General features: G+C 33.7%; 1 protein-coding gene and 1 long non-coding RNA gene across 2 annotated transcripts in view; one reads left to right on the top strand and one right to left on the bottom strand.

Annotated features, from left to right (window-relative positions):
* The window catches only part of si:dkey-49n23.1 (semaphorin-3D), a 59756-nt gene that overhangs the window by 25120 nt on the left and 16501 nt on the right, over positions 1 to 18135 (top strand). The window contains exon 2 of the mRNA XM_058760210.1: positions 583 to 779. Coding sequence (XP_058616193.1) covers positions 644 to 779 — 136 coding nt within the window. The 5' untranslated portion in view covers positions 583 to 643. The remainder of the gene's footprint in view (positions 1 to 582; positions 780 to 18135) is intronic.
* On the bottom strand, positions 788 to 16256 carry LOC131530087 (uncharacterized). Its single transcript, XR_009268323.1, has 3 exons — positions 14870 to 16256; positions 1778 to 3372; positions 788 to 994 (listed from the first exon to the last, which is right to left on the bottom strand). It is a non-coding gene; the product is annotated as an uncharacterized LOC131530087 (long non-coding RNA).

Below are 18135 nucleotides of genomic sequence, written 5' to 3'. Positions count from 1 at the left end.
GGCATATTGCACTGTTATGTTCCTTAACAATCATTTAAAAATTAAAATTATGACTAAAATAATTATGGTTAAAACAATTATTGTCCAACATAATATAGTCCAGTTATAAATCTTTATAGATGAATGATTTGTAGAAATATTCTATTCTATTCTATTGATTAGCATCATATAACAGAATCATTGTTTACATGTTTACATTAACTTATTACTATATTTAATTTCAACTTAAATTCTGAATATCAGTTATTTCTCCAGCCCTAAACAGTGATGTAATTTAATAATATAACACAATATTGCACTATTAAGTGTCTTAACTCATAATAAATGTTAAATTATTATGTAATATGAGAACAGCAGCAACAGCAATGTGATAAAAGACACCACTGCAAGTAATTATTTTTTTTTTTTAATGAATAAAGTATACAGTTATTTTGTAACATAGTCCATTATAGATTAATTTATAAATCATTTTATTTTGATTAGTGTCAGATTACAGAAATACAGAACGAACAGAACAATACAGTATTACTGTGATATTTAAATGTAACTTCACATGCTCATATCTGTTTGTTATTTCTCCAGAACTACGAAGGTGATGTGACATAGAAGACATCCTGTACAGTCAGACTACAGGAAGCCGGAGATGAGGATTGTGGGATTGTGGAGGACTGGGCCATACAGTCCCTTGCTGATTTTTTTGCTTCACTCGCTGCTGGCTCTCATACGGCCCAGTAATGCTGGAAACCAGAATATACCACGACTGCAGCTCTCTCATACAGGTCAGAACTCACACTCTTATATACTGATTTGGCATTTATTTTCACAGAGACAATCAAAAGACGGCGGAAAAATAATGAAATCGTTTCTGCAAAACAAATAGTTATGCTCTCTGAGTGTCTTTCCTGTGGTAATCTGCAAATCTTCAGTTAAATCTTCTCTCTGAAGCTGCTTTCGCTTATTTCCGTTTAGCCGCGAGGACATCAGCAGGGTCAAGCTGTTTTAACAGACACAATGCAACAGGGGAAGAGGGCCATTAACCTCTGCTTCCTGAAAATCTACAAAATTAATTAGTCTGTACTTTGCCAGTCTTCTTTTAAGATTTTTTTTTTGCTTGGTTTTTATTAAAATTTAATGTAATAATTTAACCCAATATTGCACTGTTATGTGTCTTAAATAGACATAGACATAGAAATACATTTAAAATGTAATATAATAATTATGTAAAATGAAAACAACAGCAATGTGATAAAAGACGCCTAAATAATTGTTTAGTTGTTTAACAATGATGATTAAAATATAAAATTATTCTCCTAAAAACTGTGGTCCATTATTAGTAATTTGTAGAAACATCAAAAATAATAAAAAAGTAAAAAATATTAATAAAAATGATAAAATACAATAAAATAATACATCTAAAAATACCAACAATTGATAAGCTTCCATGTTTTTATATAATGTATATAATAAATGAAGTATATATATATATATATATATATATATATATATATATATATATATATATATATATATTTTTTTTTAAATATAAAATAAAAATATATTTTGGAAAAATATATGTAGAAATTTCAGAAGTAATAAAAATATAATGAATTATTTAGTTATGTATTATATGCAGTGTGTTACTTAAATGATTAAACGTAAGCTAATTATTTATTATCCAAAAATATTCATTTTAAAATTAATATCAGCAGTTTCTGAAATCAAAATATGCTGCATGTGATAACCAAACCCCCTTCCTTCAGCCACTTCCCATTTTTACCTAAATAAAAATGTCTCTTTCGTTCACTCAGCTCCTTGGTATACTGATGACCTGCACTCAAAGAAGGTTGCTTGCCACAAACTGGAGCGAAAGTGGCGTTGCTCTGGCTTGAGTGTTTTTCATCAGGCTTGGAAAGCTTCTGTGGGTCAATACAAAGAAGCCCTTGAAAAATCAAGATCATCCTACTTTTCTCAGATTATTGTAAATAACCAAAAAGTTGTGGATGTCTGAAAAGTTCTTGTGTTTGAATAGTTCCAGGGGCTCTCCCCATAAACTTGGTAATGCTGGATCTTTAGCTTTGTCTGTTGATGTTGTTGCTCTGGAGTTACAAAGTAAATAAAAAAATCTGGGCTTTATTTTTGATCCCAGCTTGTCGTTTGAGCCTTTTGTGCTGAACACTGTTAAGACCTCGTTCTTTCATCTCAGAAATATTGCACGGCTATGACCTATGCTGTCTTTCTCTGTTGCTGAAAGGGTAATTAATTATTTTGTTTTTCTCGTCTCGTTCAGAAGCCAGAAATTCTCTCTCAGGGGCCAGGGTTGTTGATCATATAACTCCTGTTTTAGAATTGTTGCATTGGCTCTCGGTTAGATTCCGTATTGATGTTGAAGTTATCATGTTAACATACAAGGCACTGTATGGTCTGGCTCCTCAGTACTTGGTTGAGTTTTTAATTCCCTATATACCTAGTCGCAATTTGCGATCTTCTCAGGGCGGTCTTTTAGTCGTTCCTAAAACACGGATGCGTTCTGGGGGTGATCGGGCATTTTCATCGTACGACCCCAAATTGTGGAATTCTCTTCCGGCTCACATCAGGGAAGCAAATTCGTTAGGTATTTTTAAATCTCGTCTTAAAACGTTTTATTTCCGTCTTGCTTTTAACTGATTGTTATTCTGTATTTTTGTGTTTTACTCTGGATTGTTGTGTTTGCTTGTGTTGTAAAGCGCTTTGAGAAAGTCCCTTATAAAGGCGCTATACTAAATAAAATTTATTATTATTATTATTATAAAAGAATGAATAAGATTAATATAATTTAATAAATTCTTATTAAACGATTTTACCCAACAAAACACAATTTACACCAAGAGAACTAATAAATTCCAATAATCTAACCTCCCTTCCAAAACAACATTATCACTGATAAGGACAAAACCTCTGGGCCACATTAGCGATACTGCTAACCACCCAGCAATACATCACCGGACTGTTCTGCGACTGTCTGTCTGGACACCCACGCCACACAGTCTCATCCCCTGAGCCGTCTGCCATTATCAGCACATCACAGCCGCCTCTGTTACTGACCCCTCAGAACCTCCCGGAACCTGCAGGATGTGGCCGCTTCCTCTCAGGAAGATTCTGTATACAGTGGTGTCGGATGGAGCGCTGTACCTATAGTGTAAATGTGCTTCCCATTATCTTCAGGGCTGTGAATAGAACGTGTACATCATCTCAGGGGCGCCATGTATTTAAGAGTGCAGGGCAGCAGACATCCAATCGTTGGCAGCAAGACGCAAAAGCCAGATGTTATTCATTAATGGAGACGAGTCACTTGTTTTGCTTGCAGGTATCTTGAAGTCTAATTTGAAAGCCAAGCTAAAGAAGACAGGAAATGAGAGCAAGTAAACAAATAAGACTTTTGAAATAGCTGAATATGATGGTTTTGTTAAGAAGTAAGAAGCTTTTGAGGGACACGACAGTTCAGGTTTGCATCTTAGACTTTTGTTTGGGGGGGGGGAAATTGTAGATGATCCAACTTACAATAAGCTAACAACCCTATAGTACCGTGTTGTGTCTGTAGAAAGAATCAAATTAATGAGTGAATCGTTGTCTTGAACTTGATGTAATATCTGTGCAACTATACTGGCAACAAAATATGGAGAATGCATCCTATGATAATGCTATTTTGTAAAGCTTAATAGCTAATTTGAATCAGTCATATGAACCATTTGAATGTACCAACAGACTAAAACCCATAATATGTGAGAAACCTGGTGTGCTTTTTTTTTTTCATGTTACAATGTTTTTTTTTGTTGTTGTTTTTTTTAAGTATCTTGTTATGCTAAAATCTGCAAAATACAGCTGTAATTAATTTACACTATTGAAAAATGTAGCTATTGTAGTAGCAATTGTGCTAATGTGTACAGTTTTGTTTGATGGAAAAATCATAGTTGATCCAATAAAAATATGTTACCAACCCTGTATTACTGTATCATGCAGGCAATTGAATCAGTTTTTTGACACCAAACAGTAGTTGTTAATGTTGTAGATAATGTTAACATTAACATATTAGGATATATTTAATAGCTGTCATATGAACCATTCGAATGAAAAAATGGTAGCATTTTGTCATGCTACAATGCTAACTGTTTGAAATTTAGCTTGTTACTGGAGAAAAAAAAAACCTGGATATTTTACATGACTGAAAAATGTATTCTTAGATTCTTAGTTTATTTCCTTCAACATGTTGAAACAGGAAGCTAATTCTTATCACTCTATAGGCAACACATTTCATTTTATTTGAAAACAAAAGAAAATTCTGGTGTTACTTATTCACCCAATTGTCGTTGCAACCAACTTTACAAGCATCTGATACACAGTGCCCCCCAAGGTTATATCTTAGGTCCTATGGCATTTAAGTGTGAAGGAATAGTTCACGCAAAAATAAAAATTCAGACATCATTTCCTCATCCACATGTCTAATGTAGTTATTAGGTAGTAGCGCAGCAGCTAAAGTGATAATGTGCTAATGCTTTAAGTGTAGTTTACTACCCAGCACTAGTCTCCTCACGCTTTTTTTGGAAAGCAGCTATCGTACTTCAACTAATGTCTTGATTCATTATTTTTGAATTGAGTCAACTTCCTCACTTAAACTGCTTATTTAACCTCAGAAGATGAAGTTCTGCTGGCAGACACACAGACAAGTGATTTTCCAGTGTCCTCTGACTTTCCCACTGGTGCTTCCCAGTTAAACTCCTGCAAATTTTGGGGATTTTCTTTCTGACAGATGGGTGGATTAAAACCAAAAGAAACATTCCTGGCATTTGAGACTGGCTAAATGTCTCAATTTCTCCATGACGGGAAGGTTTTTTTTTTGCATCACACCCACTGGTCTCATTTTGACAGCTGCACCACGTATTGTGTGTACTAGGACGATTTGAGAAGAATATTTTAGATATGATCAAAACACTGTACACAGAATGAAGATTCACCCAAATAATCTTTGCAAACTTGGGACTTGTGAGTCATTTCAATGAGATTATATATATGTATGTATATATATATATTGACATATAAGACCTTTTGACTTGTTCACAGTGGCATACTCAAAGAGAACCACTAAATTAAGCTGGGTTATTTTTCCAATAGTCCTCAGAGGCCAAATCTTAGCAAGACAGTAAAACATTTTTATTATAGTCTATGTCATTGCAAAAATACAGCTCTTTGGCACCAGGAATGTGACCTGTGGGATGTAGTTCCTGATAGCTGTCACAGTGCTGCGTCACAGTGATGACCCCTGACTGTGTAACCCCTTTATATCCATGGCAACAAGGTGCAGGAGATAAGCAGAGCAGATGACTCAGGATCCCGGGCTCTGGCACGGGCTAATGAAGCCATCGGGGCGTTAACACTGAACAGAGCCAGGAAGAAGAATGTTGCTAATTAGAGGAAGGGAAGATGAAAACAATCTGAATCACTTTCTCTAAGGCTGATGGGGTGTCTAAATTTCGTAAAATAGACCTTTAGAGAGAATATTAGCTGTTAAGTTAGGTTTAATAGCGCATATACCTTCTGGAAAAAAAGGACACTTCAGCATACTTTAAAAAAATACTTATGATGAAAATAATACACCTATACAGCAAGTATACTGATACATGTCAATTCAGAATCACATCTATTGTCTTTATAATATGGTTCATGTTTACTTAAATGCTGACAAGCATACTGTATACTGTATGGTAAACTAAAATGTACTTTAATATACTTTCAATTGAAACTTGTATGTCATGTATTTAAAATATTTGTAATTATACATATGTAATGATAAAGTTGCAAATTTAGTATATTTAATGTATATTAACTTTAAATGTAATATTGAATAAAATAATAATCTAGTATTTTACATGTGTATCAACCAACTTTACATCTGATGAATGGTATCCCCCAAGGCTATATCTTAGGTCCTGGCATTTGAGTATTAAAGGAATAGTTCTCCCAAAAATAAAAATTCTGTTATCATTTCCTGATCTTCAGGTTGTTTAAACCTGTATGTTCTTATTCTATCTGTGGAACGCAAAACAAGAATTGTTTATAGAGTCGTTTTCCATTGAGGAAAAGAAAAAGCTTTTACATGAATAACAAACTAATTTTTGGTGTGTTTCTTTCACAGAGCTATCATATAATTTCAACAGACTAACTATTTCTCGATCTGTTACTTTCTAGTACTTTACATGTTTAAGTATGCTAGTTAACACATCAAAATACTTTAAAACACGACAAACTAATTTTAAAATGTGCTTTAATGTAAAACTTTTGATATTAATATTTCATTAATATTATATGCAAGTACAGTTTTTAAAAAATATATACTTTTTAGATTTGAAGTACACTGTATGTGCACATTCAGTACAATTCACACTCAATACTTTTTCTCAAAGATAACTTCAGTTTGTTACCACCAGAGCAGTCCAGTCGGACTGCGTGCCTGAAATGCTCTGACCAAGCGGTTGCATCTGCATTTGCTTACTTGCAGAATATGTTTCTGGGCTAACTTGGAACAGATTCCTACAGGAGCATGAACCTGAATGTCGGGCACTCTGATCTTTCTTCCTTCCTTCCTTCTTTCTTTCTAACATTCAAAAATATATTTATTATTCATTCATATCTACTCTTAGAGCAACATTTGATTTCAGTTGTGTCTTGTTGAAGTGTCCTGACCTCATTCTTTAAAATGCAAGACACAACGTCCACCCACAGCCTAAACATCATGGTTAATGTGCTGACTTTTTATAATCATACTTTCAGAACAGATCACAGCAACCTTGTGACAATTGGTGATAAATGCCAAAGCCATTCGCTCTCGTCTTTAGCAAGTCTTTCAAAATGATGATAGATAATGATAGTCTGTCTTGAGCAAAGCAGCAAGGGCTTTGGTTTGGTATCGGGTCATTGACAGGATTTCGTTTGCCTCACTTTACTTGAATATCTCTCACAAACTGCTCTTAAGTAGCGCATACGTCCATGTGCGTGTCTGTGTGTGTTTGTGAGCACACTTTCAACACCTCCAGTCCAGGATTGAAGCAATTAAACATGCACCCAATGGCTCCTTAGAGAGATTACGTCGTTCCAGAGTGTAATGAAGAAAACAAGTCTGGGGCCGAAGGGTGCTGCAGCAGAGGCCTCTCATCAGTGCTGTGCATCTGTAGAGGCACACTTTCCCCCTAGAGAGAGGCATTTAGTCCACACTCCTCCTAAATAGGCAGCGAACTCAAAAACACGTAGGTCACAAGCGCAAAAACCTCCAGTGGGATGTGCTGATCATCAGAAGACCATTATTCTTAGTTTATGTTTCCTTCAGGGCTCTTCAATATGTTGAACGGGAAGCCAATGTTTATTACTATATGGACAACAAATGTCCTTTCATTAGAAAACAAAGAAAAAATATATTTTGTTATTTACTCACCCTTATGTTGTTTCAACCAACTTTACAGGCATCTGATAAATGGTGTCCCCCAAGGCTATATCTTAGTTCCTATTGCATTATAAGTATTAAAGGAATAATTCACCCAAAAATAAAAATTGTGACATAATTACCACATCCCCATGTCGTTCTTAACTTGTATGTTCACATTCTATCTGTGGAACACACAATGAGTATTGTTTTTAACTCTATAAAGCTATTTTCCACATAGAAAAAGAAAAAGACTTTACATGAACAACAAATTGGTGTGCTTCTCACACAACGCTATCATATGACTTAAGCAGACTCACTAATGTTTTATCTTTAAAAGGTCTTGAGGTTTTTATCTAATGTTATCTTTTATCTAATGTTTTTTTCTAATGTTATTTCTCAGCGTCAGCTGACTGTGGCTGACACAAAGTTTGCAAAAGTTCACTGATCTGAAGTTTGGCACCAGCAGCGAGTTTGAGGAAATACAACAAACTCCTAATCTTTGCTGCAAAGTCCCACAAAGCCTATAAAAACAAACACAAGGACACAAATGAGAAATTAAGGGAGAGTCTAAACTTGACTAGGAAGATGAATTACCATCGGTGGGACATTTCACAGACCAGGCTTACATAGTATTTCATAAGACATAAGGCCAGGACATGAAGATGTCCTCAAATAGGAATAGACGTCTGGACAGACGGACAGGGTTTAACACGGGAACATGTCGTAAGTTGTAGTTGTGTTGTATGTCACATTGTTTACATCTGAAGGGAATTTGAAACTAACTGAGTTAGTAAAAGCTTACAGGGGGTCTGGATTTATAGGCAGTTAATGGCTTAAACACTGGACTGTTTTTTGACACATAAACAATATACTGTAGTGTTTACAGTGAGACATGATAGAGACAATGATTTTTAAAGCCTTTTAGAATGACCTAATAAACAGGAAGGGACAAACAATTGCAGATACAAATTTTAAACTAAATCTGGCCAAACATACACTTCTTTAAAGTCCTAAAACTACTCAACAAGGGTTTATAAATCCATTCATACAAAAGCATCCATTATTTGTCATTAGGATGAAAACCTGAAGTTGATAAATGATGCCTTTGGTTTTCCCATTCACTCAGTTACTCTGCTTCTGCTAATGTTGGCGCCCCAGAACACAACTTACAACCACAGCTTATGGGTAATTCGAATGACTAGCTGCCACTGACCCAAAGGAAAAAGAAGTCGGTTGAAATGGGGTCCATCTGTGTCTTCCATCACTGCAAAAAGCTTTTCTGGACAGTTTGAAAAAAAGACAAATGAGAGAAGACAGGGAAATTGATGAATGTGGGAGATAAATGAGGAGGTGTATTGATGTTAACACCTCTCTCACCCTCAATGTGAGTCTCCTCTGGTGTCAGTTTCATGAATCGCACCAAATGCAGTTGTACATTTTTCCATGACTGATGAGGTTTCTCATATTAAGAGAGGAAATATTGCTCTTTTTTGTTGTTGAAGGCTGTGAAGTCAAAATAAAAGCCACAAAATAGTTTTGAATTTAATTCAAGTCTATTTTTACTCAAAGTATATTAAAAGTTCAAACATGCCTTTTAATTTATAACCTACGTAAATGTTACTTCTCTTCAAAAGTAGTGTGGTTTGCTTTGGGAACAGATCAACAGTGCATACTAGAGGCCTGCTGCCAATTTTCTCCAAACCTGTTTATACAGGAGGAAAAATAATGACAAGAAGAACATTCGCACCTTGAACGTTCCTTGTGATCATCCTGAACAAACAGTTGGAAAACAGCTTGGCAATGAGACTTCAATGCATCTAGGCATTAAAACAGTAAGAGGATGTAGCCACCTCATATAAAGACAAAACAAACATGGCTGTCATTCTCACAGTGTACTTTCAATTTCCTATTGGCTTATATTACTTAAATCATAATTGAGACATTATTTGGCACGTTTCCTAAGACATTTTGAAAGGGTTTAATGTGTGGTCACTTTGGCCTTCACAACTGTCTCTTAACAGTCAGAATAGTCAGTAGAGATATTTTATACAGCTCTTGGGGAACTCTTAATGTTTTATTAGTTGTCATTAAGCACTCGCCCGCAGCCTTTGCTTTGCCAATTCCGTTTTATTTCACGTCATTTTGACAAATCCAAAACAGATTTTTTCAATCCAGTTTCGTTCTTGTTTAGACACTATGCCAGTGTTATGCTGCTATTACTACAAGATAAATGCTTTGATTGCGCTAAAGACTTCAGAAAACTGATAATCTAATATCCAGTGATTCTAATGGTATTACAGTTGTATCGGTTGTTTATAATAAGGGTTGAAAGTCTAGTCCTGTAGTATTGATTTCCATCAGTAATTCAGTTTTCAGTCAAAGCCTGATCGTTATCTTGGAAACTTCTAGGATTCTTAATGTTCTTTTCAGCAGAATTGTTGACTGCAGTTTTACTAATGGGTCACTTAAAGTTCATGAAATTTGCTTGACCCTCTTGATTCTCAATCAAACTTTTTTCTTTATCCTCTTAATTGAACATGGGAAGACCTCTTATATCTAAATACCTTGCTAAGCGAGTTCTATATCTCATTTATTCACTGTTGCATTAGCTTAACTTATATTCTCCACAAAAGTATCAAGAAATCCCTGAAATCCATTTCTGCCCATAATTTAGTCACTACAAATCAAATCTCACTGCATTAGTGACATGAATATTTGAAAAACATTGTAGCTAGTTCCAGGATTTTTGGTCAAATTGCAAAAATTACGATCTGAACGATATGGTTGGTGTGTGAAATTCAGATTTGTGGAGAAAGAGGAATGTCTGGTCCAAACCATATAGTGAAGCCAGCTTCCTCTCAACCACAGACTCCAGATGTTATGTGCAAGACGCTCAGAATGAGTTACAGGTCAAGGACAGTTCAGTTTCTGAAGCACTGTTTTAAAACCTACTGCTAACATAGACAGTGCCTTCTAAGGTGCCATTCACATGCGCTCTGGTGTTCCAAAACAGCTCAATGGAGCGCAACAAAATGGAACAGAATTCAGGAATCTAAAACAATTTTGTGCCGCTATAGACGCTAAAGCATCCTAACAGACATTTTCCCTAAAAACAATGCTAAAACACACAATTACATGACAGACAATTAGTAAAATAAAAGTGAAGGTCTAAATTGGTCCATTTTAAATTTTTCATAAAAGATTGACAGAATTAAGTAAAATATAACTGACATTTTTGTTGATTTGAAACACCCTTCATAGGCAGCAACTCTGTGTGATGTTCAAATAGTGCTTGACTCACTATTGATTTCAATTGAGTCTGACATTAGTATGTTGCTAAGCTAACAGTGCTAAACACAAATAAATTACATATTGTAAAATAAAAGTGGTATATTATTCCATTTTAATTTTTTTTAATCAAAAGTTATAATTAAGTATTTTTCATAACGCTATACTAAATGCTAGGTTCCTCGCTGATTTGAAACACGCTAAGCTAACAATGCAAAACATGCATAATACACACAAATATCATAAAATAAGTGGTAATCACACCATTTTAATGAGATTTTACAACATTTTTTAAATGTTGTCAAATTTAAACATATTTCTAACTGCTCACTTGGTGCTAAATGCTATGTTTATACACTCAGTCATAGCTGATTGTAAGAGTTTAACGGCAATATGTTGCTAAGCTAACAATGCAAACATACAAATACGCAACAAACAAATATTGGGTAAAAGAGATCATTTAAATTATTTGTATCAATGCTTTGCATTAACGACTTGTCTTTTGATGCACCCGCCATCTTGGATTAAATATTTCACTGACCTTGTTGCACTGCATTCTGGGATTGCGTTCTTCACATGAATTCTAATCACTTTGAATACCAAACGACAGAGAGCTGCATAATGTTTGCTGCCTACATTCTCAAACATCCTTCACGCCACCTTAAAATACTTCCTAGCTAGGCAGCTTACTAGGTTTAGCAACATTAAAGTGTAAATGTTGTTTTCCTCACCACAAGCTCTTTAAGTTATCATCATTACTCCCTGGCCATGCTTTGTTTAGTTTATATGGAACAATTGTTAGGTCTTGAGTCATTACAGAAGTGCCAAAAGCAATAAAAACAATAACAGAAAGCCAAAACAGTAACAGGAATAAATAAGCAGCTATATTCTCCTCACCACTTAGGATATACAAGGCTTCAGAGAGGAAACAAAGTCAAATTTATTAGCTTGCATACGTCACTGACTTCAGGGGACTACCTGACAAAGTTGGCACTGATAACCGTACAGTAGGCCAACAGAAGTGAGCCTGCATGTTTCTGCGACAGATTGATGTTGTTTTCCCTTGCATCCCTTGCGTTAGCAGATGGAAAAGATACGTGTCCAGATTTTGAATCTGCCTAGTGCTTTAGTGGTCGAACGCAGATGCAATAGCAGGGAGATGTTCTCAGCTGAGACTTTTGAGCTCCGACCTTTGGCATTCCAGTGATTTTCCCATCACTCAAGCCCTACACCCAATCAAAGGCCACCAGCACTTGATGAAATCCAAGATAACGAGGGAAACGGACTCCCCGCTGCTTGAGGAGTGACAGAACCTGTCAGTGACCTTAAAAGTCCTCAATAGAGTCCCTTCTCCGGCTAATCAGCCGTCTAATATAATGAGACCACTGTTTCAAACGTTCATACTGATGTAGAAATTGAATAGACTGATTAATAGTATTAACGCACACAATCACCACTAGGCCGATCGTTCTTAAAGGGACAGTTCACCTAAAAATGACAATACTGCTATTATTTATTTACAGGTTATTCACATGTATTTCCAAGCCTATATGACTGATTATAACAGATAAACTCCAAAAAGAAAGAAAGAAAGAAGCCTTAAAAAAACATTCTGCTAGAGTTATATTGTAGAAAGGTTTTTTTTTATGTTGTGAAAAGGTTGTGATAGTTTTTAACCTAAGGTTTTTTTGTTGTTTTTTAAACATAATAAGTACATATATTTACAATGTTGTAGAAATATTGTTAGAATGTTGCTTGTATATTCTTACGTTTTATGTACCTCATTACAATGCACAATATTTGGCATCCCTGATTTTTTTTTTTGCAACGTGTTTACCTAGAACATTATAAGATAAGAAGATTAAATATGACACTCCAGTGTGTGTGTGTGTGTGTGTGTGTGCGCGCATTTTCAACCCTGTTACTAACAATCAGGAAGTCTAAATACAAGTTTTGTTGTTTTTTGTTGCTTTCTTGCCCAACATTGCATTAAATAATTTTTTTAATGAATACTGAAATATGAAATGATTAAAAAAATGATGCTTTAAATATGAAACTACAACCACCAACCAGTAGGTGGCAGCAAGTCGATTTGTTCAATTGGCTGAATCGTTCAGAAACAAGCAAGTGACTGTATTTATGAATTGCTCACTGAATCACTGACTCGCTCGATTCGTTCAAAAATGTGGATTTATTCAGAAACTAAACACCGTGTTACTTGAAGATGCACAGCAGTTCTGCTGTGGCTTTGTTTGGAGCCATATTCGTTTGTGAAATCAAGCAAAACCAGGCAATATTAAGTCTAAAATTTAACACAAAATTAACTTCTTGTTTATTGAACTGTTGCATAAAATTAATACTACATCAAGTCGTCATCCTATATCATGTTCGTCAGCAACTACATGCAATGTAAGAGTTTAAAGACAAATCATATAAATAAAAATTGTTTTTAGATGAACTGTTTCTTTACAGTTTTAGGGTTTCTGTCTTCTATTAGAGCCACACTACCTAATTTCTCAGAACTGACTGTTTTGAGAAGTTTTACCCTTCTCTGTTCATTTCCATTGCCCTCTGACCTTCTGCGAAAGGCAGGAGATTGTTACAGGTGTTTGGCAGAGTCCCAGCGAACGTCTGTGTTTGATGTGCCCATGGATCACGAGCAAATGTTCGCAATTGACTTGCGTCAGACACAAGACAGAGCGTTTGAGTTTTACGATCTCTGAAGACTGTGAACTCGCCAGCACCCCATTCCAGAATACTAGAAGCAAAACAACACTGGTCTTGATTATCAGGATTTCCCTTTTATTGATATTGCGTTATAAAGATACTTTGTCAAAGAGTTCAAAGCCGAACAGAATTCTGGGTGGCCTAATTCCATTTCCAAGCCTAATCCACACGTTTCGTTACGTGAAGAGGAATGGTAATCAAGACAGGTCACCTTTGACCCTTTAAATCTGTAAGGTTTCGGCAACTTGGCCTTTGAAACGCTTAACTGAGACCGAACAAAAGATACACTGCCTGGTGCATCAATGTCACATAGCTGATGTACAGAAAGACGAACAGTGTCTGACAGTCTACAAATTAGAGGCCATTACTTTTTTTTAAAGCACCACATAAAACAAATCACATTAAAGTATTTGTTTACTTACAGTATGTCCCACTTCAGCGGTCTATACATTCTTGACTTTATCCAACTATTAAGTCATTATTTACATAGATTTTCTATATATATATATATATATATATATATATATATTAACTAAATATAACCCCTGTTACTCTGTAAATAAATTAATTAATTAATTAATAAAAAATTATGGCACCCAGGAAAGGACATCATTTAGACCTTTTGTACACCATGGCAGACAAGCAAATAATCATTTAATTCATTCAGTTTTTACACAATTATAGTTTTAACTATATTCATTAGGCTCAATTTTTCAACCCTGTGATCCAAGTAATCTCATGAAAAATTCATAGAAATATATATGTTTTTTTTTCATTTATGGGTTATGTAAGTTTTTATGTAACTACAAACCAATATTTTGTCCAAAACTAGCTATCCTCTGCAATGTAGCGTTGCAATTGCTAACTAAGCCATAAAAAAAAAAAAAAAAACTACTATTAATTGGTTATTGAATTAAAGCTGAAATACACCGTGAATATTAGATGAAACACTTAAAAACGTAAAGGAATGAATAAAATGAAAACTCAAATAAATATAAAATTAAAGCTAAATAGAAATATCACAAAACAAAAACAATAATAAAAATGTTACTAAAAATAACAAAATTACGAAAATCTAAACTAAAATTAATATGTAAACTGAAAATATTAAAAGCGAATTAATTAATTAATTTATTTATAAAGGTAAAGTAACAAAAAGCAAAAAATAAGGTTTTCAAAATATATTTAGACATGTTCTGAATATTAGTAACAGGGTTGAAATACTGCAAATATATTTCAGAAAATAAATAGTAAATAAACCATATGTACACTATATACCAATTTAAACTTATAATTTATAAGTATATATAATTTATATATACATTTTCATATAAATATAAACAGTTTTGTCTCCTGTTGTGGATGAACGGCTCTCTGAAGATTAAGCTCCTAATGTTCACTGACCTTTTGTTGAATCAAGATGACTCTAAGCTTCTTGTCATGGAAAATGACATCTCGCCACTAGCTGATCCCAAGATGTCCAAACATGACGTTCTGAATAATAAAATAAATATCTGAAATGGCTGACAGCATGCTAAACACATTAATGGATCAAACAAACAATATTATGTACAATTCATCAGCATCTAATTGTGTAATAAGCCTGGAAACGGGTTGCCAAATATCATGAAAATAAACAACTCAGCAACTCATTAAACACTCAACATTAAGTAATATTCTAGTTGCATTATCATTCGCAATGGATGAGTTCAAACATTTATGAATTGATCATTCAAGAGTGCTCGATTCCAGCTGTATCATGTCGACCAGATGTGCGTGTCAGTCTTGATAAGCACTGAAGATCTCAAGGCTGAACGCCATGCCCCCCTCAGTCTTACAATCCTAATCATTTCATCACATACAGGCCAGTGGAGTCAATTAGCACTCAATTAGTTTAGTTGCTAAGTAGCATGCAATGAATGTATTTCAGTCGTATGTTCAGTTATGATTTATAACTGTTCCAAACCATCATATAATGAACAAACGTCAATGCTTAGATGTTTTATGGCTGGGATGCATTAATGGAAACCATTTCCTCTTGGATTCTGGCTAGACCTCAATGTGAAATACAATCATATGGACCTGTACTTTGGTCCAGCACCTTAAAAGCCTGAGAAAGTGTGTCCATCAGGCTGATAGAAAGACTCTGTGGACCGGGTGGAGTCACATCCAGATGCGTCTCTGTGTGATATATGGAAAAGAGGCTTTTGTGGTAATGCTTGTTTTTAAGACTTTGGTAATAAGAATGTGTGTGTTTAGGAAGTGGGTGGGAAAGGGGGATTTTTCTTCATTTATCAGAAATACGTATTAAACGACGGTGTGGGAAATGTTCCAGATCCAGTGCGTGACACATGATCAACACATGCTAGACTCTCTATGGCCATGATCTCATCGGAAGGTTGTTTCTTTTGTCGACAATAAAATAAAGATGTCGAGTGTGATCGTGTGATGCAAGCGCCGTTTTCACGCTATGTGAATGCTCTGAACAAATTAGCGAACAAAACACAGACCATCACTGGAGAGGAACAGATGAGCTTATTATGGATTTAATGGGTTTATTTATAAAACAACAACAACAACAACAACAAAAAAACTATTTAAAACTTACAGACTCGAAGCTCTTTTTCAGTTTTAATAAGAAAAATAAAGATCAAAGTTTTAATTCTGTGTCAAAGTAAATAAATAAATAAATAAATAAAAATCACAACATGAATATATTATCATTGTATAATTTAATATTCAATGTATTTTTTATTATTATTATTATTATTCAAAATTATTTCTAAATAAAAAGAACATACAAATTATAAAAATAAATAAAATGAATAATTTCTACATAAAATGTGTATATATATATATATATATATATATATATATATATATATATATATATATATATATATATAAGTAAAACCATTTCTAAATAAAAAGTACATAAGAATAACTAGCCTAACTAAATAAATATTAAGAATAATTTCTAACAATTTAAAACAAATATATAGAGCAATTACTAAAATAAGTAACTAAATAAATAACCCCATGTAAATACATTTACAAAATAAATAAAAACATTACTAAATGAACTGAGAAAGACCCCAACATAAATATATTACTATTGTATAACAATTAAATATTCAATTTCATATTTTTAATGAACTTTTTACTTTTAAACGAAGCAAAATCATTTCTAAATAAATGTATATAAGAATGACTAACTAAAATATTAATAATAATTTCTAACAATTTAAAAAGTAAATAAAAATATCACTAAATGAACTGAGAAAGAAAGAAAGAAAGAAATAAAGAAAGAAAGAGAAAATATATTATATTTCCTTTTTACAAATAAATAAATATAAAATAAGAATAAATCAATACATCAATAGATAAATAACAATTTCTAAAATGATACATGTGTAAATGAATGAATGAATGAACAACGATTCCTAAAGAATCATCTCTAAATACATTGAAAAAGAAAGAAAGAAAGATAGATATTTTTATAGTCAATGTAATATTCAATGATCCAAGTTTCAAAAATGAATACAAACTTGGAAAGTGGAGACTTGTTCAGCACTGAAATTGAGCAACATGAGATCTTGAAAAAATCAAAAATCAAATCAAAAATTAAGTAAAAGTATGGGTCGCCTGTGTTTAAACTCTCAGTATGAAATGGTGCCAAATTCTCCAGAGCTGACGAAGAGCCACTGCCTTCCGGAAACATTATAACACGGCGCTGGAAGTTGCAGTGGGAAGGATTCCAGCAGGTGCTGTGACTTGTACGTTGGCCTCTGTGCTAAATGGCTTTCATGATGGATAGCATCAACATGCCCCAATTATGAGATTTATTTTAGTCGTCGATGAGAAATCACCTTGTGTCATCTAAGAATTCCTTTAATGGTGAGTCATGCAGTGTGCAGCTTTAATGGAGGATGAAAACTAAAAAACTGCAGCAGGAAGAGATGTGAAATATAATCCAGGAAGACATTTGGCTTGCATTAATCACAGATCCTAATTACATTCATTTTGATTATACGGGTTATTCAGTAATTAACTCTATGTATTTTAGTGTACCACAATCCTGGATATTTCTCTGTTTTTAATGGCAGCGTGGAAACATGTTTTTCACATAAATTGGCTTTATTTTTCAAAAACAAATGTTACAGCCTCATTAGCAAGCGCTGGAATTTCCTCACACGGGTTGCATTCATAACACACACAGACTTTGCTGTCTCTGAGTATATTTTTTTTATATAAGCATAGTTATAATAAAGGTTATGAACAAACGTTCTTCCAGAAATGTTAAAGAAGGCTTGTTCAAAGTTATCTGGTCTTTAATAATGTTTCAAAATGTCAGCAAAAAAACATTACTAATTTACATCGTTCATGGAACATATATATTATTTTTTTTCTAAAACATTTTAGTCTAATTTATTTATTTATTTTTTTAATGTTACTGCTTGTTTCAGAACATTCAGAGAACATTGAAATGTAGCATTCCCATTTAAAAAATTATCAAATGGAATGTTTGCATAACCAAGAAAAAAAAAAAAAGAAATATATATATATATATATATATATATATATATATATATTAAAAACAGCATGTTCAGAAAACATTCATAACTTAACATGTAATAAAAAATTATAAATTTATACATTACCAAAACGTT

This window comes from Onychostoma macrolepis, chromosome 22 (assembly GCF_012432095.1).
Source record: "Onychostoma macrolepis isolate SWU-2019 chromosome 22, ASM1243209v1, whole genome shotgun sequence".
NCBI lineage: Eukaryota > Metazoa > Chordata > Actinopteri > Cypriniformes > Cyprinidae > Onychostoma > Onychostoma macrolepis.
The sequence above is the reverse complement of the archived record's forward strand: the minus strand, read 5'-3'. Positions and strand labels throughout refer to the sequence as shown.